Source organism: Neofelis nebulosa, chromosome 8 (assembly GCF_028018385.1).
Source record: "Neofelis nebulosa isolate mNeoNeb1 chromosome 8, mNeoNeb1.pri, whole genome shotgun sequence".
Lineage (NCBI taxonomy): Eukaryota > Metazoa > Chordata > Mammalia > Carnivora > Felidae > Neofelis > Neofelis nebulosa.
Window position 1 is genome coordinate 9,776,323 of NC_080789.1, and position 24,818 is coordinate 9,801,140.

The window sequence follows — 24,818 nt, forward strand, 5'->3', positions numbered from 1 at the left end:
TGTGGCTTTGGCCCATGACTCCCAGGAGCCGCAGCCCCTCTCCTCCACCCTAGGCTGCAGCCATGAACATCCACAGCCTTCTGAATGCCCTTCCAGCCCTGGGAAGCCACGCTGGTCAGAAAACGCCTTGTGGAAAATTGGAGGGGACCTGAACTGTGAAGAATGGTATGACTTTCTTTGAAGTTTTTAATTGCAAAAGTTCATTTGCAACACAATATATATCTATAGACATTTTTGATAGGAGAAAGTAAAAGTCTCCTCAACCACCCCCACACCACAGCTCACTCCCATTCCTTCTGGTTCCTTCTAGTGCCTGGTCCACCTGCTCCCCGGGGTTTTGCCTTCCTAATATAGACTGCAGTGGGGAGAGGGGGTCTTCTCTGGCACCCCTGAGGATTCAGAAGAGGAAACTTCGGCTACCCTCTGAGATCACAGGAAGTTTTTGTTTCTTTGTTTTTCCACTGTGTGTGTGTGTGTGTGTGTGTGTGTGTGTGTGTTGTGTCCTGTCGTGTTTTGTTTGTTTGTTTTGTGGGAGTGGAGGGGAGTGAACACTACTCCTTCTTTAGCTTGGAGGTGGCAAGTGACAGGCAGGTGGCCACCGTATAGGAAGAAGGTGGCTCAAAATCTCCAGTCCCCTGTCCCCAACACTGACCTCTTTTCTTCTCCCCAGCCCACCCCACCGCCGTCACCCAGCCTGAGTCCGGTCAGAAGCGCCTGAACTCAAACACTGTTCCAGCGCATTCTAGCTGTGTGACCTTGGACGGCGACCTGACCCCAGTGGGCCTCGGTCCCCTCATTTCCACGGGGAGCACGTCCACCGTGAGGCTTAATTGTGCCCGAGCTTGTAGCTCGCTCGGCACTGGGCCCGGCACGAAGAAAAGCTCCCCGCGAGGTAGCTATCGGCATCACGGGTTCGGGGAGGGGGCCGGAGCACCGGAGCGGGGCGGGGGGTGGGGGGGTCTCCAGGGCGTCCCGCCGCGCGGCCATCGCGTCGCCGCCCCCGGCGCCGGGCGGGCGGCCGGCCGGCCGGCCGGGCTAAAGCTCTCGCCGGCGCCCCGGCCTCGGCGCCCGGCACGGAACGGGTGCGGGGCTGGGCCACGGCCGGGCCCCGGGGGAGCCGGCGGGGCGGGGCCGCCGCGCCCGCTCCCCCTCCCCGCCGCCCGCCGCCTTCTCCTCCTCGCGCCGCCCGGGCTCAGAGCGGCGGCAGCAGCGGCCGCGGCAACAGCTCCGGCTCCGGCTCCGGCTCCGGCTCCGGCTCCCGCTCCCGCTCCGGCTCCCGCTCGGCCCCGCGCGCCCGGGCCCCGCGCCCCGACCCCGCCGCCGCGCCTGCCGGGGGGCCTCGGGCGCCCCCGCCGCCCGCCTCACGCTGAAGTTCCTGGCCGTGCTGCTGGCCGCGGGCATGCTGGCGTTCCTCGGTGCCGTCATCTGCATCATCGCCAGCGTGCCCCTGGCGGCCAGCCCGGCGCGGGCGCTGCCCGGCGGCGCCGACAACGCCTCGGCCGCCTCGGCCAGCGCCGCCGCCGCCGCCGCCGCCGCCGCCGCCGCCGCGTCCCCGGGCCCGCAGCGCAGCCTGAGCGCGCTGCACGGCGCGGGCGGCTCGGCCGGGCCCCCCGCGCTCCCCGGGGCGCCGGCGGCCAGCGCGCACCCGCTGCCGCCCGCGCCCCTCTTCAGCCGCTTCCTGTGCACGCCGCTGGCGGCCGCCTGCCCGTCGGGGACCGAGCAGGGCGACGCGGCGGCCGGCGAGCGCGAGGAGCTGCTGCTGCTGCAGAGCACCGCCGAGCAGCTGCGCCAGACGGCGCTGCAGCAGGAGGCGCGCATCCGCGCCGACCAGGACACCATCCGCGAGCTCACCGGCAAGCTGGGCCGCTGCGAGAGCGGCCTGCCGCGCGGCCTCCAGGACGCCGGGCCCCGCCGCGACGCCATGGCCGACGGGCCCTGGGACTCGCCGGCCCTCATCCTCGAGCTGGAGGACGCCGTGCGAGCCCTCCGGGACCGCCTGGACCGCATCGAGGTGAGCGCCGCGCGCGCCGTCGGGGGCGGGACGGCGGGGGTGGGAGGGGCCGCTCGCGGGCGCCCCGGGGAGGCCGGCCGTGGCCGACGCCGTGACTGAGGCTCAGGGGGCGCGCGGGAAAGGCTCGTTCCGCTCCCCTTTTCCTCCAGGCACCCTCTGCCGTAAGCCTCGGTTTGGGCTTCTGCGAAATGGGCGTGAGTGCCCGCTTGTAGTGAGGATTTAGTAAAATGTAGCTATATGAAACTGCTTGGCCCGTCCTAGGGCCTCCTTAGATGCCCGTTTCATTTCTTTCTTCCAGACCCCCCCCCACCCCCACCCCAACGCGGGACCAGTCCCACTCACTTCCTGTGGTCAGGAGATAGGAAGCGCTGTCCAGGGGACTGGGGAACCTGCTGTCCTGCCGAAGAGCAGGGAAGGGAGTGTCCCCACAAGCCAAATCCGGCTGCCCCTCAGTGCTTCCCATCCCCGTACCCCGCCCCCCGCCGCCGCCCCGGGCTCAGACCGCGGGCCCAACCGCAGGAACTTAGATAGCGCTGGCCTAGCCTCTACCGCCCGGCAGCCAGCAGCTCTGGGGTGGGGACTGACCAGGGAACAGGCTCTCCCGCGGGCTCCTTCTCCACACACCCCTTTCAACGGTCCCTGGCTCAGGTCAGACACAAGGGATGTAACAAAGGGAGTCGGCTCTGGGCTGTGGTGTGATTCCGCCACCAGGGTTTTCTCATTTGAAGTCTCCAGACACCCCCCCCCCCCCACCACCTCCCTGTGAAAACCCATTTGGGGCCCCCTGGAGCCGGAGCTGGGCAGACTAGGAAGGACAGACAGCTGCAAGGCACTGACCACCCCCCAGCCATCCGTGATTTCCAGATGGCAGGGAAGGGGGTCAGCAACACAGAGGGAGGAGAGGCTGGAAGGAAGGGAAGGCAGAAGGAGGAGAGGCTGGAAGGAAGGGAAGGCAGAGGGAGGAGAGGCTGGAAAGAAGGGAAGGCAGAGGGAGGAGAGGCTGGAAGGAAGGGAAGGCAGAGGGAGGAGAGGCTGGAAGGAAGGGAAGGTAGGGACTCCCCCCTTCCTCTTGGCTCTCGCAGATCAACCTCCGGCCCAGCGGCACTAAATGATGCCTGTGTGGAAGGCTGGCCATTGCCGTGGCCCAGTGGCCCTCCAGGGAGTCTGTGCAGGTGTCAGCACCCGCCTCTGGTGGGGGTCGGGGGGGGGGGTTGTCACATGGCAGCCAGGCCATCACAGCCAGCCCTGTCATCTCACTGGTGAGACACTTGGGGCTCAGGGCCCTCCTAAGGTGAGTGACAGAGGAAGAAGGAGAGCCCAGGAGGCTTGTGTGCCGGGCCAACACCCCCTGTTCCTACGTCACCTCTGGGGCATTTCTAGGATGCCAGAGCTAAGAGCAGGGAGATAATCAGAGAAACACTGAAGCGCAACTGTGAAGGGGAGCCTCAGTTTCCCCACCTGTGCAATGGGGACAGTAATGTCACCTGCCTCGTCGGGGCGTTAGGAAGATGAAGTGAGTTCATCTTTGTGAACGGCCCAGAACGGCGTCGGGCAGAGATGTGCTCCATGAACTTGAGTGATGGCTATTTTTATCATTAAGCAATCATATTGCTAATTTTTCAAGTAGCCAAAGATCAAAATGGGAACAAACCCCCCCCCTTTTAGGAAACAGTTTATTAATGTCAAAAAAAGAAAAAAAAAAAGATTCGGTTTTCAATAAACTTCCTCTTGCCTGCCCCAGCCCCTGCCTCCACACCCAGATGGCACCGTGGTTCCTCCCACGTCTGGGGCTGGCAGGGCTGGGCTTGCCCTGGACCTGTTCCCCCAGCACCTGTGCATTTGGCAGGGTGGGCTCCCCTCCAGTTAGCCTGCTGAGGTTGGGGGGGTGGGGATCCTGGCGCCTGGGATTTGTCACCAGACCAGCCTGCCAGGTTGGGAGAGCCCTGGCTTCCCTACACACGCCCCTCCTGCTTTCTGAGCGCAGTGGACTTGGAGGCAGGAAGGCGGGGGTCTGCTTGCCCACCAGATCTGCCTTCTGGGCCTGGCAGCCCCAGAGCCAATCTCCCTGGGGTCTTTGGGAGGGACTGGGGTCTGGACCCTGACAGTTGTGGGGTCAGACTCCTGAGCTCAGCGGAACCGCGTGCTCTCTTTAGCTAGTGTCGTCTTCCTCCCCTCTCTTCATCCGATATCCTCAAAAGCTTGCCCCCAGATTCTCAGGGTCTGTTTTCTCGCCACTCACCTCTCTCCCCTTACAGCTCGCTGCATGTGCTCTGAGGCCGTCATCCAAGACGATCAATTGAATGGGAACGATTCTGTCCTTACCTTGATGAACGCCTCTCCAACATCTGACCCCAGTGATCATTCCCTCCTAAAGATCTCCGGGCCCTTGGCTTCTAGACACCTCTTACCTGCTCTTCCTCCCTCTCTGCTTCTGTGTCCCATTTCGGGGTCCTCCTCCTTTATCGGTCGCACCCCTCCTGGCTCTCTTCTCACTTTCCCTGGGTGAACTCAGCCACACCCGGAGGCTCCCAATGCCCAGTCCACTGTGGTGCCCCAGCCAACTTCGTCCAGCCCAGGTTTCTTTCCGGAGCTCCAGACCGGTAGATCCAACCGCTTCCTGAGCACCTCCCTCTGGACGTCACACTGGCCCCCTGCCCTCATGGTGCCCCAACCTGCACTCAGGTCCTCCGCCGACCCGCTTTTCAGGTGTGCTCTGATAAGCCATGGTTAGTTCCTGCCCTGCCCTCCTTCCAGTCGACCTCACCTCTCTTGCAGCAGACTCCTCAGTTGTCTCCCACTCCAGGCACACCCCTCCATCCATCTTCCTTAAGCCCCAAGGATCGTCCTTAAGCCCATCATGGGGCTTCCTCCTGGTGCAAACCCCTCAGCCTGCTCCCAGGCTCTCATTTCAGAGCTGGCCCGTCTCCCATTTCCTTCTTGCCTCTGCCCAGATTACCCCCAGAGTAGCCATACTCATCAGCCAAGAGTCTGCTCTGAGGACACCTCCTCCCAGAGGCCCTCCCTGATCGCACACTGACCTTTTCCTACCCGCATTCCTGCTCCCGCAGCCCCCTGCGCATCCCTGCCCGTCCCCACCTGGCACGCCTCTGTATCACCCCCTCCCTCACCCCACCAGCCCTCTACCAAAGGGGAGGGAAGGTCACACTGGCCCAGCCTCTCCTCGAGGCCTCAAGTGAGAACCATGTTTGTGAGCCTAGGAGAAATTACTTATCTTCTTGCCTGTGTTTTTGTTTTTGTTGTTATGGTCGTGGCTGTTAATGGAAAAAAAGTCAAAATGTGTTTTGGGGGGGAAAATCGCATTTAATTCCACCATTTCGTCCATTTTTTTCAGCCCCTGCTGGTCCTTTATCCAGATGTAGCCATTGTTCCAGAATTGCCGGTTGCTGGTAATTACCGTTTTAATGATGGCCATGATATGCTGGAATCTATCTCTGGCTCCATCATCCATCGCTGCTCTGACCATCTCTTCTCCTTTGCTGGAGATGTAGGTTGTTCCTAATTATGTTTCTTCTAGATGCTCATTGCAGGATCAATTTCATGCAGATAGTTTTTTGTTTTTTTTCTTTTGAAGTCGGTTGAAGTATTTCTTTAGGCTGAATTCCCAGGAGAGGTATTACTGGGTCAGAGGATATTGATTTTTTATGGCTGTGGCCAAGAACCACTTTCCAAAAGGGTTGAACCATTTACATGGCAACCAGCCACGCATACATGTTCCAGGGTTCCTTTTTTTTTTTTTTTTTTTTTTGCATTAATTTAATGTATGTGGAAAATGAAGCTTTCAGATTGATTCCATCAGCAGTGCTTTGTTTGACTAAACCACATCCTTCACCCGGCCTAGCAAGCTGGTCGCCTGCCTCCATGTTGGGGTGGAAAGATGGGGGTAAGGAACACCCTGACAATGGTCACAGGGGACCCTGGCCTTGATAACAATTATAGCTCATGCTTGCTGAGCACTTACTGTGTGTCAGGCACTGGGCATTATCTCATTTAATCCTCATCAAATCTCCATAAGGGAGGTAACCATTTCATCCCCCTTGTACGGGTGAGGAAACCAAGGTTCAGAGTGGTTAAGCAATTGGCCCAAGGTCGCACAGCGGGGGAGCCTGTCAGTGTCTGGTTCCACAGCCCTTGGTCGGCATCATTTTCTCTAGATCCATCTGGAGAGGTCAGACCTCACCTACCTTCAGGAAGAGTGGGAAAGGCCGGTGGGGGGCAGGGCCTCTTGCTAGACGGTGCCCCGGACGGTTTCGTGTCAGAGCCCCCAGAGCCAGAGTGATGAGGGCCAGTCCCCAAAGGCTTGTCCTGCTGGCCGGCAGGACCGGCAGAAGGCTCACGTGGAAGTTTTGCTAATAATAAATAACAGTATTAAGTAACACTGATTAGCTCATTCAGTCTTGGGCCCTGTGAAATGGGCTGTACACACTCCCCTCTTACAGATAAGGACGTGGAAGGACCAGAACCTGACAACCCGCCCCACCCCGGCCCCACCCCCACCCCCACCCCCACCCCACCGCCGGCTTCGGCTTCCGCTGGTGGCATAAAGTGGAGTTCTTTTTGCTTGTGACTCTAAGCTCTTTACTTCCCTCTCTGTTTTTTTTTCAGTTTTCTAATCTGTAAAGTGGGTGGAAGGGGGGGAGGCTGGATCTGGGCCCAGCCCTTTGGGCTCTACGTTGGGAGTTCTTGGGCGGATGCCTCCTGCTTAGGGATTGGCGGTGGCGGGGGAGGGGGGGGAGAGTTGAGGGGGGTTACATGTGTGTGCGGCCCTCACCGAGCCCCCACCCACCCACTCCCAGGCCTCCAGTTTCTGAGGGAAATCTGCAGAGAAACTCAGCGCCTTAGAGAATCTATCGGTGCCTTTTCTAAAGTCTGTTGCTTTTTTTTTTTTTTTTTTACACGTTGCTGCCCATTCTGGCAGCTTCTGCTCTGTGAGGGCTGGTTCCCTGACCCTACCTCTTTTGGCCGTGAAGGGGGCTGGCACGCTACAGCAAGAGGGGTTCTGCCCGTTGGCCTTCTGTTTGAGGATATGGATCCTCGGTGCCCACCAGCCGCCTGCAGCCCCGATGGCGCCTCTCCCTGTGGCTGGCCTCCCCCATCTCTAGGTGATACAGCCCCACTGCACAGCCCTTAACCCCCTACTCCTGCCTGTGCCACGCCTTTGTCTAGCAAGACACCAGGTGTTAAAAACCCCGGTTCCGACACCTGTTTGCTGTGACCTCAGAAAATTCCTTCTTCTCTCTGATCCTCAGATTCTCCATCTGTCAGATGTAAGGGGTGCGCACGGCGCTCCGAGGAGCCAGCTTGCCCCGTCGTGCGGTGCCCTGGTGGCCTCCCGTCCCTGGCAAGCCTTCCCCCAGGGGAGGAGGCCCTTCCTGCTGTTCCAAGCTCGGCAGGCGCTACATGAACAGAAGGCAGCACCTAACCTGGGGGATTTTTTTTTTTCTTTTGAAGTATATCTTCTATTCGAGATACGTAAGAGCTCACGTCTCTCACTTACAAAACACACAAATCTTAAATGTGCAGCTCAGTGCACACTTACGTCTGGACGAGAGCACCGCTCAGATCGAGAGCAGGACATTTCCAGTGTCCCTGAAGGCTCCTCTGGGACCCCTGGAGTCCCTACTTCCCCAGACTGCCGCATCCCTTTATGTCTGGTGTTTCTGTTGTACGCGATGGCTGACATTTGATCGTGGGGCAGGTGACGGTGGCTTGTGATTTTTTTCATGCCTTGTAGTGTTTTGGTGCATAGACACGCCTACGTTTACTTACCCTTCCCCTGTGGATGGACATCCGGGTGTTACAAATAAGGCTGCCGTGAACATTCTTGTGACATCTTTTGGTGGTGACAAGCCCTCATTTCTCCTGGATACATCCCCAGGAGTGGGTGTCTGGGTCCCGGGAGAGACATTTACGTAGCGTTTAGGAGGTGATGCCAAACACTTTGCCGAAGTGGCAGTAAGCGTTTACATGCCCACCTGTGTGTGAAGCTTGCCAGCCTTGGTGTGGTTATTTTTAAAACCCTCCCCGTTCTGGTGGGCGTGCAGTGAACTTACTGTGGTTTTAATTTGTGTATCTCTGATGACTCACGATGTTGAGCACCTTTTCTTCTGTTTATTGGCCATTTTGTGGAGTCCTTGCCTATGGGAGGCGGAAAAAGGTCAGGCAGGGGCTGGTGCTCCTCACCAGGTGACAGTGTGGTGGGGTTCCCCGAGGACAATCTCGGGTGCACGGTCCCCCCCATAGAACTCTAGCGGCAAGGCTGAGACAGCCAGCCCGGGGTGGAAACACTTATGTGCCCCCACATGCCCCTCATTTGACTCCAGGGGAAGCTGAGGCCCAGAGAGCCCGAGTGACTGAAGGCCACACAGCACGGCAGAAGCTGAGCTGAGCTCACAGCCAGGATTTTCTATTAAAATGGGCTGGGAGGGGGGAAGGGGGATCCCCAGTCTTTGCTGTAGATGTTTGGCCCCGGGCCTAGAAGTATGTGGACAAGCAGGGCCCGAGAGGGAATTCTGTGGCAATGCAGCCCTGGACAGGGAGCACTTGAAGGGAGAGGCAAGGGAGCCTGGGGTTGGGGGTGACCTATCACTTAACTCTGAGGCCTCAGAGCCCAGGACCGAAGACCAGTCCGGCCTCTGTGGCCTGCTTTCCTGCCCCTTCGCCGCTGGGTTCGTTGGAGACACAGGGCCTGCTGGGAGAGGCCTGCCCTGACTCACCTTGACTCCTGCCGCCCCGCAGAGCCCGTGCCTCCATGAGGGCTCTCGTGCTGTCACACCCACCCCCAGTCTGCCTCCCCCCCACACCCCCGCCCCAGCTGGGAGCACGGCCCATGCCCGGTGCAGGCCTCGTCCACCTCTGGAGCCATTGCACCTGTCACTCAGGAAGAGGCAGCAGGGCATAGGGCACCCTCTGTGCCAGCCTTTTCTAGGGGCCTTCCAACTGAGTCCCCATAAGCACCATGGGACTTTTAACTGCTCCCATTTCACAGGTGAGGACACGGAGGCTCAGAGGGGTTAACCTTGCCCAGGTCACACAGTGGGGATTTCCCTCTTGACAGCCGGCTCCAGGCCCCCCCCCCCCCCCCCCGCCCTGCACAGTCACTACTCACTGTGCTCTCCTGCCCCTCAGTAGCCGCAAATAATAATGGTTATAACCATTTATCAGCTACTCATCGTGTGCCAGTCTTCACGTACGTTCTTTCATTTTGTTGTTACTTATATTCCAGAAGGTAGAGACTATTATTATCCCATTTTATTTTATTTTTTTCATTTTTTTAAAGTTTATTTTTGAGAGAGAAAGACAGACCGTGAGCGGGGGAGGGGCAGAGAGACAGGGAGACACAGAATCCGAAGCGGGCTCCAGGCTCCAAGCTGTCAGCACAGAGCCCGGGGCGGGGGTTGAACTCACGAATCGCGAGATCATGACCTGAGCCGAAGCTGGACGCTTAACCAACGGAGCCACCCAGGCGCCCCATTATCTCCATTTTAGAGTTGAGGAAAGGAGCTGAGCAGCTTGTCCAGGGCCACAGATCTAGTAAGCAGGGAGCCTGGGAGTGACGCTGGCCTGTCTGATGTGAGTCGTGCCTGTGCTCGTGACACCGAGTCACCACAGCGTATGTGGATGGGTGGACGAATGAGTGAGGGAGGGACTGAGTGAATCGAGACCCTCAGTCTCTCCACAGAAGCCCTCTTTCTTCTCCCTTTGGAGCATCTTAGATCAGGTGTGGGGAAAGCTGCCATCTGGAGGGTGAGCAGGCTTTGGCGGGGGGAGGTGGGGTGGGAACAGGAAGTGTGTTCTTAGCAGAAGGAACAGAATGTACGGAGGCCCTGGGGTGAGAAAGGAGCTGGGGGCCGTTGGTGACTTTAGGTGGGAATGAAGTGTAGCCTGCAGGGGTGGGGAGCGAGGGCTGAGCGTAGAGGGGCTGGGACTTTATCAGTGGGGGAAGGGAGCTATTGAAGGATTTTCGGCAACATGGTTGGATTTGCAGTTAGGCAGCTGCCCCCGGCTGCGGTGTGGAGAAGGGCCAGTGTAGGAGCTGAGGTGACGGTGGCCCGGACTAGAGAGGGACAGAGGAGCCAAGTAAGGCTACCATTAAGATTCAGGGTTAGATTCTACGCTCAAAGACTGCTTTTGGACTTTTGCCTGTTTTTTTTTTATCTTGAGAGAGAGCGAGCGAGCAAGCAGGGGAGGTGCAGAGAGAAAGAGGGAGAGAGAGAATCCCAAGTAGGCCCCACACCATCAGCGTGGAGCCCGACGTGGGGCTCAAACCCACGAACTGTGAGATCATGACCTGAACTGAAACCAAGAGTTGGGCATTTAACCGACCGAGCCACCCAGGCGCCCCTTTCCTGCTTTCTTTTGTTTTTGTTTGTGTTTGAAAGAAAATCAATGCAGAGTATCTGAGACATACACCGAGGTATAAAGAACACCGTCCAGGTAGGGATCCAGGCTCAAGAAGAACCAAAACGTTTACAGCCAGCTCACGCCCCTGAGAGCCTCCCAACTCCCAGCTCCAGACCGCCCACCCCCGAGAGAGGGTCACCTCTGTCCCGAACTTGTATCCTTTTCGCCCCTGTGTTTCTTCCTGCTTTTACAAATCCATGATCCGGTTTCGAATCTTTGCAACTTTGTATAAACAGTATGTAGCTGTTTTCTGAGACTTGCTTCTTCTCTCATTGTAATGGTTAAACAAACAGATTTATGGCGGAGTTGGAGCAGGGTGGGTCCCTTCAAGAGATAATCAAGTAGTAATAATAATAATATCATCCACACTTGCAGAGCCCTTCGTAGGCCAGCTCTACCCTAAGGGCATTATGTAACTCAATTATCACTAATATGCTAGGAGGTATTATTGCTGTACCCTTTCGGCTGGGAAAACTGAGGCACAGCAGCTGTACATAAGGTCACCGGGCTGGTGGAACCGAGCTGAGCCCAGCAGAGTCACACGAGACTTGGGGGTGGTCAGGTGGGGAAGCGAGTGAAGCTGGTTCTTTTCCACCCGCCCGGCTGCCCCTGGAGCCGGGCCCTGCGTTGTCCGGGGGGCGGGGGGGTGGGGGGTGAGCTGTGCACTGAGGTCCAGCACCCTCCCTCTGCTCCCCACAGGAAAGGAACAGACCCCACGTGGGGACAAGGCGGCTGGGGTCTTCCCTGCATCCTCCCAGCCTCAGAGCCACCCGGCCTGGGCAGGTCCCTCCCATCCGGGCCCCCTCTGTGAGGCTGCCGCCCTCCCCCCCCCCCCCCCCCCGCCCCACGGTCTCACAGAGCCTTCCAGACCCTCCCAGCCTTTTCGTGGCCACTAGAACCACTTCCGCTGGCCCCCCTGGCAGGCAGGGCGGCTGGCATCGTGCCCTCTTGGCAGCCCGAGACCCACACTGCGAGGGAAGAATGGGAACAGCTTCTGGAATCAGAAGGGCCTGGGCTGGGGTTCTTGCACCTCACTGTCTCAGTTCCTCCATCTGTAGAGTGGGCCTCCTCACCTCCCCAGATCGCCGAGAGGGCTGTGAAGTGTTCGCGCGGTGCTTCCCTGGTGCGGGACCTGGCACGCGGTAGTGACAGCAGTGACGGCGGCGAGGACAACTCCTCTGCCCGCCTCCTCCCTGCCGAGCGCTAATGAGCCCAGCCCGTTAGCGCTGAGCTGGACCGGGACCCCGGCGCTGGCTCAGGGCCTGTGTGCTTACACCGAATCCCACGCAGACTCCCAGTGCAACAGCCTGTGGGCTCGGAGCCCCCCTTTTCCTGCCTCTTCGGGCCCTGAGTGGGGGGTGATGGCATCATCATCCCTCCCCCCCACCTTGGGCCAGGGGCCCGATTGGCATCAGCCGGGAGCCCACGCGGCACAGCCTGAGCCCGCAGCAGATGGGGAAAGTGGGGGGGAGTCGTGTTCTTCTGATTCAGACACTGGGGTGGGGAGGGGGCCGCACACGATCTGGAGAGCCCACCTCCTCCCTGGCCTTCCTGCCGGCGGCAGAGCTGGTGGCTCCGACAAAAGAACAGCTTGCACGCCCGCTCACCGCAGCGTCTGTGTAAATAGCAGTAGACGTCCTGTTCCCTCCTGCCAGGCCCCTTCTCCCTCTGCGGGAGGAGGACGCTTTGCTAGAGAGCGCCAGAGGTATCAGCTTTGCCCGGCCCCGCTGCTGTGGAAAATCCAGAAGGACCTCTGCCTCAGTTCCCCCATCGGTGAAATGGGGGCAGGAAGAGTACCAACCAAAAAGGGCGGCTGTGAGGACTGAGGAGTAAATACGCGTGCAGTGCCAAGGATGGGCCTGGCACGCGGTCTCACTCAGATGTGTGCCCTTCGTGCCAAGCTTGGCACTGTGGAAAGAGGGAAACTGAGGGTAGAGGGTGCCGGAGCCCAGAACACCCAGCCAGAGCCCCCCGACCCCCGCCCCGCCATTGAGATGCAATGCTCTCTATGCCCTGCACGCCTCAGCCCAACGTTTCCTGGAAGTTCAGCCTACCTCAAATGCAGCGGGTGGCTGGCCCTGTCACTCCATGGGCTGTCGGGGTCCAGGGAAGCTTCTGGAGGTAGTGAGCTCTTTGTTGGCCGATATATCCAAGGCTCACAGTTTGCGTTCTGCTCTTATAGTCCAGGAGGGCTTGTTACTTCACTCTGCCATTCTTACATCTGTCCTGGGGCTGGTTGTCCCCATGTTACAGAAGGGGAAACTGAGGCTTTGTTTTTAGTCACCCAGAGTCAGGATTCGTAGGCACCCAGGGAGTCAGCAGGAGCCCTCCAGATAGGACATGGGAGGTTAGTGTAACGGGTGGGGTCAGGTGCGCTGGAGCTGCTCATCCGCCTCCCGCCCACCTCCCTCGGCCTGCAGCCCAGCCCAGCCCGGCCGGCCAAGCAAGCGACTACACAGAGGACAGACGGATGGATGGCTGTGCCCTCTTATGTGGGACGTGGTGGGGGATAAAGGTGGCTTGGTCTGGGCCCTTCTCCTGCCCACCGTCATTTAATCCTGACCACAGCTCTGCAAGCTGGGCATTCCAAGTCCTTATTTTATAAATGAGGGAAAATGACCCCAGAGAAGTTAGCCCACCTGCTCCCATTCTCAAGGTGGAGTGACAGAACCATGCATCAGTCCCCCTCCCCCAGCTCCTCAGCGTAAGGTCCTGGCAGCTTCTCTCAGGCACCGCCCTCCCCCCCCCCCAGCACTTTGAGGCGGGGGACACATTTACCCCCTCATCACGTGGCCAGAAAACAAGGCTCAGAGAGGCGAAGGGATCCACCCAGTCTCACCCAGCAAGTGGGCTGGGCCAGTGGCGGGCCAGGGAGGGGTGCTTGCCCCAAGCCGAGGGGCCGTCCCTGCGAGGCACAGGGCACCTTGGTTGTCCATTCGACCCTCAGCTGTCTCTCCAGCACCCCGTGCCCTGCCCGCGGTAGGCGCTCACCATTTACTCGCTCACTTACAGATTCGTGAGAACTCACTGAGCTCGGGACTGGGGCTAAGCCTGCGGACAAGGCCCGGGGCTGACTGAGCGGGAACTGCCTGGGCCTCTGGGGATGTGGAGGAAGCCAAGGGGACAGAGAAGGTCTAATTTGGCTCCTAGAAGCTCGCTGAATTATTAATTTTCTACTGATGCTCCCGGTGCCTGCCAGAGACTACCCCCTCCCAGAGTCTGGACGTGTGGCCTTGCCTGCCTTCTTCCACCCCAGAAGGGGCTTCCTCCAGCAGGAGAGGGGGAGGAGAGCCGCCCCCCCCCCCGCTGGCTCCTGTCCCAATTCTCCTGCCCACTGGGGTCTTAAGACAGGAAGAGGGGGGCTCTAAACACTTCGTCCTCACCCCAGGCAGCATGAGGGTGTCAGAGACCAGCTTAGAACACTCTGCCCTAGACAGTAACTGCAATAACCAGGCTCTGTTCATTGGCGTTAACTGCCCAATCATCCCCCAACCCTTCTAAATAGATACGCTTGTCCCCTGTTGCATGTGAGGAAACAGGGGTTCAGAGAGGTGGAGGCATTTGCCTAGGGTCACACAGCAGATTGGTTCTTGAGCTGGATTTGGGCCCCGGGTTGTCCGACTCCAGAGCCTGTGACTTTAACCACATGCTAGTCTGGAATGGGTGCACCATTGCAGCTCTATTCCAGAAGCCCCTGGTTTGTGCCCCTGCATCTATCTGCCCAGTGCCCACGCAAAGCCTCTCACCGTCTTAGAGAAGCTTGCCGAGTGAATGAGTGAAGACTGTCCATTCCTTTAAAGACCCATCAGTGTCCAGTCTTTCAGTTAAGAAGGACTCAGCAGTGGCTCTCAGCCCCGATGGCAACATCAGACCCACCCAGGGGAGCTTTCAGAGCTCTCCACTGCCGGCCCCCGACCCCACCATAGGCTGACATGTTCTTGAGGTCAGCTCACCATCACTTTGCATATGGAGACACTGAGGCTCACCTGGGGTCAATCACCAGGGGTGGGTGGTAGGCATCTCTGAGCCCCGTGTCTCTTTCCTTCCTCCCTGCAAGTGACCTCACATGCCCCCCTTTTTTTTCTGCCCCGTAAGCAGCAGGAGCTCCCGGCCCGTGTGAACTTCTCAGCCGCCCCAGCCCCTGCGCCCGCGGTGCCCACCGCCCTGCACTCCAAGATGGATGAACTGGAGGGCCAGCTGCTGGCCAAGGTGCTGACCCTGGAGAAGGAGCGCATGGCTTTGAGTCACAGCAGCCACCGGCAGCGGCAGGAAGTGGAGAAGGAGCTGGATGCGCTACAGGACCGCGTAGCCGAACTGGAGCACGGTGGGTCCTGGGCCCCGCAGAGGGCATAGCAGGCGAGGCCTTGGTTCTCAGATGGGTCCTCAAAGTGGCAGATTCACTCGAAAACGTTTTTATGCTCTCCAGAGGCTGAAGCTAGATGGGATGGCGGGGGAGGAGGCTGCAGAACCCAAGAGGGTGAGAATAATTGGGGAGTGTCATCGTGATTATTATTTTTTTTTAATTTTTTTTTCAACGTTTTTTATTTATTTTTGGGACAGAGAGAGACAGAGCATGAATGGGGGAGGTGCAGAGAGAGGGAGACACAGAATCGGAAACAGGCTCCAGGCTCTGAGCCATCAGCCCAGAGCCTGACGCGGGGCTCGAACTCACGGACCGCGAGATCGTGACCTGGCTGAAGTCGGACGCTTAACCGACTGCGCCACCCAGGCGCCCCGTGATTATTATTTTTAACGGTTAGCATTTTCTGGCACTTACGTTCTGGGAGTGGGCTAAGTACGTGACACGTCAGCTGGGTTAACCTTCACAAACCACACAGGGATGGTGTGTTATTATCCCCATTTCACAGAAAAGGAAACCGAGGCTCAGAGAGGTCAAGTGACTTGTCCAACGTCACACAGCCAGTGAATGGTGGATCTGAACCTCAAAGTGGGTCTCATGCCAAAGTCCATGCATTTAACCCACAAAATAGCACCTTCAGTGAATCCAGATTTTGTCACTTGTTAAACACCTGGGCCTGGCGCTTCCAGGGGTCAGGGTAGTGGGTAGTCCACGGGTATGAGCATCAAGGGGACCTGGCTCCGGGCTCCACAGCTGTCACTGGCTTGCGCTGAGACTTTTGAATTTTGCTTCCTTTCCGCAGGCCTCGTTTTTCTCATCTGAAATACGGGGACTTAGGACTCAGGAGGTCTCAGGGAACTCTCATCTTTGAAACCTTGGGAGGAGCATCCTGTAAGAGGCTTACAGACAAGTTAGGGGGAATCCTGAGTAATTATCTGGGACTGGCTTAGATGGGGACAGAAGTTTCAGAGAAGGAAATCCAAGAGGCTGAAGGAGGTGAGCCTCAAGCTAGTCCTTGCAGGCAGAGGTGGAGTCAGTTGTGGAGTGGAGGGGCCGTAGCAGGGGCACAGCTGAAGGCAAGGCTTGGCCTGGTGGGTTTCCGGCTGGAGCACAGAGACAAGAAAGACAAACTCATCCCTCCTCAGTCCTGCCACTGGCCCCCCTATACTGCATCTTCTAAGGGATTGGGGGAAATGCCCCCTCCAGCGGCTGTCGGGCAGAGAAGAGGGAGGCAACTAGGCTGGATGTCTGTATGCCTTTGGGCAAGTCCCTTCTTGGGACTCGACTTCCTCATCTATGAAACAGGCTTCAAGGAAGGGACTGTCACCGAGCGCCTTCCTCTCTTACCATGATGCATCACCACATCAGCCTTCACCCCAAGCCCCAACCGAACCTGGGAACCTGGGTCCACCATTCCCAGACCTAACCCCCTAACCCCAGCCCTCAACAACCAGCTGGAGGAGGGGAACTCCTATCCCAGAGGTGGGTGTGGTGGGTGTCACCCCCTGCCCATAGAGATGGCGACTCCCCAGTCTGCCCCTGCAGAAAGCCCTCTAATACTTAAGGCATAGAATCCCTGAAACTCTGTGCTGCCCTGGATATCAAGGAATCCCAGGATGATCCTGTTCAGATCCCAGCTTTGCCACTTACTAGCTGTGTAGCCTTGAGATTACCTAATCCCTCTGAGCCAAGGTTGCCTCATCTGTAAACTGAGGATTACAACAGTGTCCATCTCATAGGGCTGTCATAAGAATGAAGGAGGTCATGTATGTAAAGGCTCTTAGGACAGTGCCTGCCATGCAGAAGGCACTGTAGAGCGCTTGTTAAATAAACAGGCAAAGAGGGGCACCTGTGTGGCTCAGTTGGTTAAGCGTCCAACTTTGGCTCAAGTCCCGATCTCACAGTCTGTGAGTTCAAGCCTCGCATTGGGCTCTGTGCTGACGGCACAGAGCCTGCTTTGGATTCTCTGTCTCCCTCTCTCTCTCTCTGCTCCTCCCCTGCTCATGCTCACTCCCTCTCTCTCTCTCTCTAAAATAAATATTTAAAAAAGTAAATAATAGGCAAAGAACCCCAAACAATGATCATTGGAATAGTTAACATTTGTCGAGCATTTACTCTGGGCCAGGCCCTTTACATAGTTTGTCCCACTCAACCCTCACACAAGCCTGAGAGGGAGGAATTCTTATTTATGCCATTTTACTGAGCAAACTAGGGCCGAGAGAGGTGAAGTTGAATTGTGGAAGGTCATGTGGCTGGGAAGTGTGGAGCCCGGATTTGAACTCAGGACGTCTCAGGTCCAGAGCCCTTGGACTTTAACCACACCCGTCAACACAATGGTAGGGTAGAAAAGGCTGAAAATGCACCTGGTACATGGCAGCTGTTCAGGGACTAGTAGCCCTCATTCTACAGTCCGCGCTGCCCATCCCCATCAGTGGCCACTGATCCCCACCATGACCACCTCGCCCACTCCCCTCAGGGTCCTCAGCCTACAGCCCCCCAGATGCCTTCAAGATCAGCATCCCCATCCGCAACAACTACATGTACGCCCGCGTGCGGAAGGCGCTGCCTGAGCTCTACGCCTTCACCGTCTGCATGTGGCTGCGGTCCAGGTCGGGTGGCAATGGCCAGGGCACACCCTTCTCCTACTCCGTGCCCGGGCAGGCCAATGAGATTGTGCTGCTGGAGGCAGGCCACGACCCCATGGAACTGCTGATCAATGACAAGGTGAGTGGAGGCTGGGAAGAATGGGAGGAAAGTGGGGGGCCGGGTGACCCTTCCAGGAGCACCTGCACTGTGCTGGGTCCCAAGCCTGCGGGCCCTTTGAGTTCTCCTGCTCAGCAGCTTCAGCATATATGAAATGCCTACTGTGTGCTAGGCTGGGTTCTAGGAGTACAAAGACAAGCCAGACCTGGGGCTGGCTGCAGAGGGGCCTGGATCCGAGAGCTGTAAGTGATGGCATGTCCATTTACAGAGGAGACCTGTGGGGCTTCCCCAGTGACCCAGCTGTAGGAACATGGCTACAGATGTCTGTCCCAGGGTGCTGTCTCTCTCATGGGCAAAGAGAGAAGCCAATGAGGCCCAAGGACCTACTTGGGGAGGGAGCGCTGGTGGACTCCTTGCCCCCGTCCTCCTCTGCAGCTCCCCCTCTGCCGCCCTCCTCATAGGGAGAGTAGAATGGGCCATGGTCAGGCCTGAATGCCGGATTTGAATTCTGGTTCTGCTGCTTACCCTCTGTGTGACATTAGACCGGTCACTTACATGCCCCGTGCCTCAGTTTCCTCATCCGCCAAGGAGGACTGGCAGTAGTCTCTACCGTGGGGTTGTGGTGAGAAATGAGTGGCTTACATACATGTAAAGGGGTGTGAGCAAGCCTAACATTTAACAAGCTTTGAGCCACGTGAGCTGTTGTTATTCCAGGCCCAGTGCTCATAAGCACTTTACTCACATTATCACCCTTGACCCGCCCAACAGCACTGGGAGGTAGGCACCCTTATCATTACCATTTTGCACATGGAGAAGCTGAGGCTCAGAGAGGGCAAAGAATGCACACAGGCCCACACAGCTGGTGAAGGGGTGCTGATATGATTCACGGTTTTGGGCTGCAGAAACCCCCCGTGAACCCCTCCACCGTTCTATCCTTGGGCCACCCATCTTCCCCATGCCTGGACCCCCAGCCCCACAGCCCTCCCTGCGCCTATCTGCAGGGCAGGACAAGGACATGGGGGAGTGGTGTGGCAGGGGCACGGTGATTGAGCAGAAGAGGGAGTGTCTTATCACCCTCATTCCCCTCAAATATCCTCCTTCGCCTGCCATATTGCTTTGGGATTTGCAGCCACGGTGGTCTTTTAAGACCCCCCCGGAAATGTAGGCACCACCTACCACACCCACTCGTGACCAGCCCACAGCCACATAGATCTGCTAGGAGTGGTTGTCACCCATCAGAACCCAGCTCAGCAGGAGGTGTCTTTCATGGGTGTCCTGGAGGAGGATGAAGAAGAAGGAGATGGGCCCAGGGGACAGGAGTTTCTCTTGTAGCCCAGTAGGTCTTAAGAAGCCTAGGGTAGCTGGACAACATCTAGATCCTGCTGCCATGTCCCCTTCATACACCCCCTGGCTGCTATCCTTGGCCCTGCGCAAGCTCAGCACTCAGGTCTCTGCGGAAAGGATTCAGCACCCTGGACAGGGCAGTGAACAGCGCTATTCCAGGAACTTCAAGAGTCCTTTTGAGGGTCAACTTCAGGGATTACTCCGTTCTCCTTTGATTCCAGCCTCTTAGCCTTTGATGCTACTGCGCCCCCAACTTGCTGGGATGGTCAGATGCATTGTCCTTCCAGATGTGTTTGAATACCGCGTCTGCTGTTCCCACACCTGCCTCTTCCTATGGGCCTTCACAGCCTCTGTACCTCCCAAATGGCCCCCGGTATTTTGTCTTGTAATGTTGCCCTGAAGCTCTTCCCTCCCGTGCAGACTCAGACTCATTTATAGCTGGGACCGGATCCATATCCCCAGTGTCCAGAACAAGGCCTGGCCCCAAGCAGGCCTCAGATAGTGTTGTATTCAAGTGTGATCTCAGAACTAGGTGATGAAAGAGCCCCTCAGGAGTCCCAAATCCACAGGCAGCAAGTACCTTTCATCTCACGGGCCAATTTGAATCAATCACCAGCAGCTTTCCCAGTGCCCTGTGGTAGGAAAGATCCCGAGGCTGAGCCTAGGTTCGTAATTGATTAGCCATGTCTGCCTTGGGTGGAGGAGCCAGAGGTGGCCACACATTTGCCACCCTTTGCCTGACCTCCTTACTTCACAGATGAAGAACTGAGGCCCAGGGAGGAAAGAGCAGCCTCCCCAAGGTGTCCCATGGGAGGTTGGTGGGGAGAGCCAGGGCTGGGTGCCAGTGCCCAGCCTCAGAGTCCAAGGCTCATTCCGCCACTGCCAGTGTGAGCCCAGCTGCGTGCCAGGCACTGTGTGAGGTGTTCAGAGATGGTGAGATGTGGCTCCCGCCCCGAACCCTGTAAGAGGGTGAATAAACTAGCTGGAAACACCTGAAAACCAGTACTGAAGAGTCCCTTGTGATCTGAGAGAAGCTGCCTGGTTAAGTTGTGGGGAAAGAAGAAAAAGCGATCCGAAAGATGCTGGGCTGGGAGGAGTGGGAGGGTCAAGCGTTGGATCAGTCCCGGGAGAGAAGAACACGGGTCTCCTGGTCCCCCTGCCTCCTCACTGGTCCAGCCTTGGGACTGTGGCACCTCTGACCTGGGGTCGCGGGACCTATGTCCAGGTGGCCCAGCTGCCTCTGAGCCTGAAGGACAATGGCTGGCACCACATCTGCATCTCCTGGACCACGAGGGACGGCCTGTGGTCTGCCTACCAGGATGGGGAGCTGCAGGGCTCCGGTGAGAACCTGGCTGCCTGGCACCCCATCAAGCCACATGGAATCCTTATCCTGGGTCAGGAGCAGGTAAGGCTCAGGGTGGTATGGGGGCATGAGGCCTAAGTAGATATCTCACTCACCCAGGGCCCCTGAGAAGGAGGGGTTAGGTAGCGGGACCCTAAGAGCACAGCAGTGATCACTCAGTCTGACCCAGCCATTCTGCAGGTGGGCAAACTGAGACCCAGAGAGACTAGAGACCTGCCCAAGGGGCTGGAACCTTGGGGACAGGGATGGAACTTGGGGACGGGGCTAGAACTTTGGGGACGGGGCTTCAGCAGGACCTAGGCCCTGATTGAGTCAGCCTGCCTGTCTTTCCCCCTGCCTCACTCCATGTCTCTCTCCTATCTCTGCTTCTCTCTTGGCCCAGGATGCCCTGGGTGGCCGGTTTGATGCCACTCAGGCCTTCGTGGGTGACATCGCCCAGTTTAACCTGTGGGACCATGCCCTGACACCTGCCCAGGTCCTGGGCATTGCCAACTGTACCGGGCCACTGCTGGGCAACGTCCTTCCCTGGGAAGACAAGCTGGTGGAGGCCTTCGGGGGTGCAAAAAAGGCTAACTTTGATGTCTGCAAGGGGAGGGCCAAGGCATGAGGGGCCACCTCATCCAGGGTCCCTCCCTTGCCTGCCATTTTGGGGACCTTATTTTGGGGGCACACATTCCCTCCTCAGCCTACCCACACACTGCCCCCCCTCCTGCCCTGCTCCTGGCCGTGCCTCCTGTTTCCCCCACCTATACCTACACCTCCAGAATGCCCTGCCCTGCTATGGCTGTCCCCTAACCCCACTTGGACGGGGACAAGCAGCTCAAGCCAACAGGTCAAGCCTGGGGTGAGTCCAGGACCTTGTGGAGGGTGGTAACAGTGCCCACAGCTCTGTCCACTCTCTTGGCATTAGACTAGAGCTGTCTCTTACCCCCACCCACCCTGGCCCATCAGCCATGTCTGATTCCACTGATCTCAACAGCACATCCCACCGGGTTGAGGTGGGGGGCGGGAAGGGCCTGCTATCTCAGTGCTCCTGTCCCCCATGCAACAGGCCTGGCCCCATCCCCTTCAGGGCCACAACAAGCTCTAGAGCTGTCCCCTCAGCCTAGAAGGGCATGACAGAGACATAGGAGACTCAGACTCACCCCTCCTCCATCTTTCCACCAGTTGCCCCTGAAGGGGCCATGGGATCTTGATGGAGCCTCCCGAACCCTCTCTTCTTCCTCTTTCCTTGTTTCTTTGTGTGCAGTGGTTTGAATGTTGGTTCCACACCTGGCCCACCCTCACCTTAATTTCCAGGACATTCCCTTCCCGGCTCCAGCCTGAGGGATCAAGACCCTAGGAGGCCAAAAGGCCATAGTCACCCCTTGTGCTCGCCCACATGTGTGCTAAGTGGCAGGTCCCCTCTCCTCCTCCGTGCCCAGGACAGGACCTGGGCCACTTCAGCCTGGCCTAGGAGCAGCTTGAGGCAGAGGCACTGCGCCCTGGGCCCCAGGCTATGGCAGAGTCGCATTACCTAGCCCTTCTGCATGGCCCTGCAGCCTCTGGGGGAAGGAAGGCAGGAAGGAACTGAGCAGGCAAAGAGGGGAGAAGGGTGGAGTGGTGTGCAGAGCGCTGGATGAGAAGGAGGAACCCATGGTTACTAGCCAGCCCCGCTGCTAACCTGCTGTGTGGCCTTCTGTAAGTCCCTGCTCTCTCTGGGCTCGTCTTCCTCATTTGTGAGCTGAGGCCCTTGCTGTGGTCATTGCTGAGAGCTCTCCAGATCAAACGTGAGATTGTCTGTGATTCCACGTGGACAGGGTGGGGCCAGCCTGAAGTTGCCTAACAACCAGGGGACGTAGCAGGGGTAGATTCTGAGAGTTGGCAGCAGATGGGATCTGGCTGGGCATGGGTCAGGGTCAGCAGCTGGCTCCAGAGAGTCAGGGGCAAGGGCAAGGGACTAGGCAGGCCAACTTCATGCACAGATTGTAAAAACCAGCTTTTCTGGATTCCAACGCCCCCCCGCCCCTCGCCCCGCCAGCCTGGCACCCTTGCCTGTTTGAGAGTGTCTCACCCTGAGTCCTCACCGATTCCCCCAAGAGAGTAGAAGGATGTAAAAGCTGAGTTAAAGCCACCCAGTCTGACCTCTTGCTTGTATAGCTGGGGAAGAGCTCAGAGAGGTCAAGTGACTTGCACAGGATCACAGAGCCCAATGGGGCAGAGCCAGGACTAGAACCCAGGGCTTCTGAATCCCTCTTCATGGCTCTTCCCCTCCTATGCCATCCTGCCTGTCCACGAGTGTCTTCGAGTCCAGCCTTCGCCTGAGAGGATGGACGTTTGGGAGGTCAGAATGCTTTCCAACACGAACATCTTCCCTGATGACGCACAGAAACATCTTGGCATCTGGCCCCGCCAGGAAGTAGGGGGGAGGACAGGTGTGATCTCCAGGCACTCTGGCAGGAATGGAAAGCTGAAAAGGCAGGTGTCCCTTCTGCCAGTCACCTACCAGGTGTCTGGGCAGCTGCAGGCTACCGGGCTCGAGCAGGTACAGGTGCCTTTTGCCCCGCTTTCTGTTCCCCGTCTCTGCTCCCCGCCAGCATGTAACCTGAGGCATGAGCTGTAGGCTGTGGGGCCGTTGCTGTGGAGGCTTCTCCGAAACTTGCCGCCACCTCCCAGATCCTTGTTTCCATTTCAAGAGCACAAATAGACCGTTGGGCACGTCCAGCCCAGCTCGCCCTAGAAGAAGCGGCGATGGCGCGCTTCTGCCAGACTGCTGAGACCTAGGTTGCCCCGGTAACAGCAGATGACATCAGCCCAAGTGCTGGGTCAAGCGTCTCTTAATGACATATGCTGTTGCTGGGGCGACAGCGGAATTCAGAACTCAGATTTCGGGGACACTGGGCCTTACTGGGTTTCTGTTATTGTTTTTAAGGAAGCAGCTTTTGTGGAGGCCTGGGGGGAAAGAAAGGGTCTTAGGAGGAAAGTGACAGAACTTGTTTGATGGCTGAGCCCACCCAGAGGCGTCCTCCCAAGTCCTTTATGCTTTGTCACGGTCATAATGAGACATCTGACCTCGGTCCTGTGCTGAGTCACCCTGGTCAGCCCTCCAGAGGGAACAGGAACAAACCCGAGGCGTCAAGGTGCAGGCCGTGAGTCCGGGCCATCGGCGAGTGGCCTGGGTGACCATTTCCATTCCAGGAAGATGCAAGCCTGCTGTCCCCACCCCTCCTTCATCCATGGACCGCCCTTCACCTCTGCCCAACGCCTGCCGTTTGGACTCTAGTTTTGGTCTTGTTCAGCTGCTCCTGGGCACAGCCGAGAAGACGGGGAAGGAGGAGCTAGAAATGTCGCTCGGTTGTGTCCCTGAGCTGCTGCGGCTAACGACGGTGCCAGGCCCATGTTCCTTACAACCTTGTCAGGCGCTGTGCTGAGCACCTCGCATCATCTCATTTATCCTCCCAACACAGTTACGAGGTTGGAACGGTTTGGGGCCCCATTATACAAGGGAGGGAACTGGGGCACAGAGAGGTTAAGTAACTTGCCCAGTGTCAATCAGGTGGCAGAAGATGGAGTCCAGCATTCAAACCAAACAGGTTGCAAAGGCACGGGCACCCCTGCTCTCTGTAGGGAGTGACACTTAGCATTCGTTGCTCCGGGTGGATTTTGGCCTGAAGAGATGCTTGACCCCATTCACTACCTTCACAGGGTTTGTGATGGAGGCAGAGGCCCGGGATGGGCTGGCCCCAGGGCCAGGGTCCCCTTGGGTGGAGCCATGGGAGGGGTCTCAGCCCCTTCAGGGAACATGTGCCTCTGAAGTGTGCCCGCCACCTCAGCCCTCCTGGCTTGAGTTTCCAGGAGAAATGAAAGGGAAGAGGAAGCTGGATAGTCTCCCAAGTGTCCCAGGCAGGGAAGGGGGAAAATGATGTTTCTCAAACTCCTGCTTTGGGCCAAGCCCTGCGCCAGGTGCTTCACAGCTCTTATCTGCCAGATCTCCCCACCTTTGTGGCACGTTGTACCCCCAATCAACCTCCCAAGGGGGCCGATCACCTTGCCATAATTGTGCATGACCTTGGACCACAGCTTTGGGCAGGAAGGATTCTTCAAGAGGCCCACGCCTCGTTTTACAGATGAGGGAAGGTGAGCGCCCCTCGGAGCCACCCAGCCGGGACCCCTGGAGACCTGATCTCAGCTTTCTGACTCCCCACAACGCAGTGGCCCCTACCCCCGACCCCCAAAATTGGGTCCCTGCTCCTCTACATTTCCCAGCACCTTGCCCTGAGTGGACTGGAGAAGGGGTCCCCTCCCAGAGATGGGATAATTCTCTTCCCCTCTGTCACAGCTGCCTGCCACCCCGAATCCCACCTCACCCCTGCTGGGTGGGGAAGGGGCTCGTGTGGGCCCAGGCTGAGCAGGGAGTGAGCGCATCCAGCTGTCCGACACTGTGAAACTGTTGTACTCTCCTGGTGACCTACCGCCCCCTTCTCCTTGCCCAATTTTGTACATAAAGTGACATGAGATGCAACGTATGTGTGTGTGTGTGTGTGTGTGTGTGTATGTGTATGAGCTATGTCATGGGTTTTTGTTACTTTTTTGTTTTTGTAAATTTGAATGTTCAAAATAAACGATGTTTACTCTGA

At 57.8% G+C, this 24,818-nt stretch overlaps 1 protein-coding gene across 1 annotated transcript; it reads left to right on the plus strand.

Annotated features, from left to right (window-relative positions):
* Window positions 1–1,080: 1,080 nt before the first annotated feature.
* Window positions 1,081–24,818, plus strand: NPTXR (neuronal pentraxin receptor). The gene is made up of 5 exons (XM_058741262.1): window positions 1,081–2,011; window positions 14,528–14,756; window positions 17,269–17,516; window positions 20,065–20,244; window positions 20,585–24,818. Exons 1-5 carry the CDS (start codon window positions 1,400–1,402, stop codon window positions 20,807–20,809), a joined length of 1,494 nt encoding a protein of 497 aa, XP_058597245.1. The 5' UTR covers window positions 1,081–1,399; the 3' UTR covers window positions 20,810–24,818.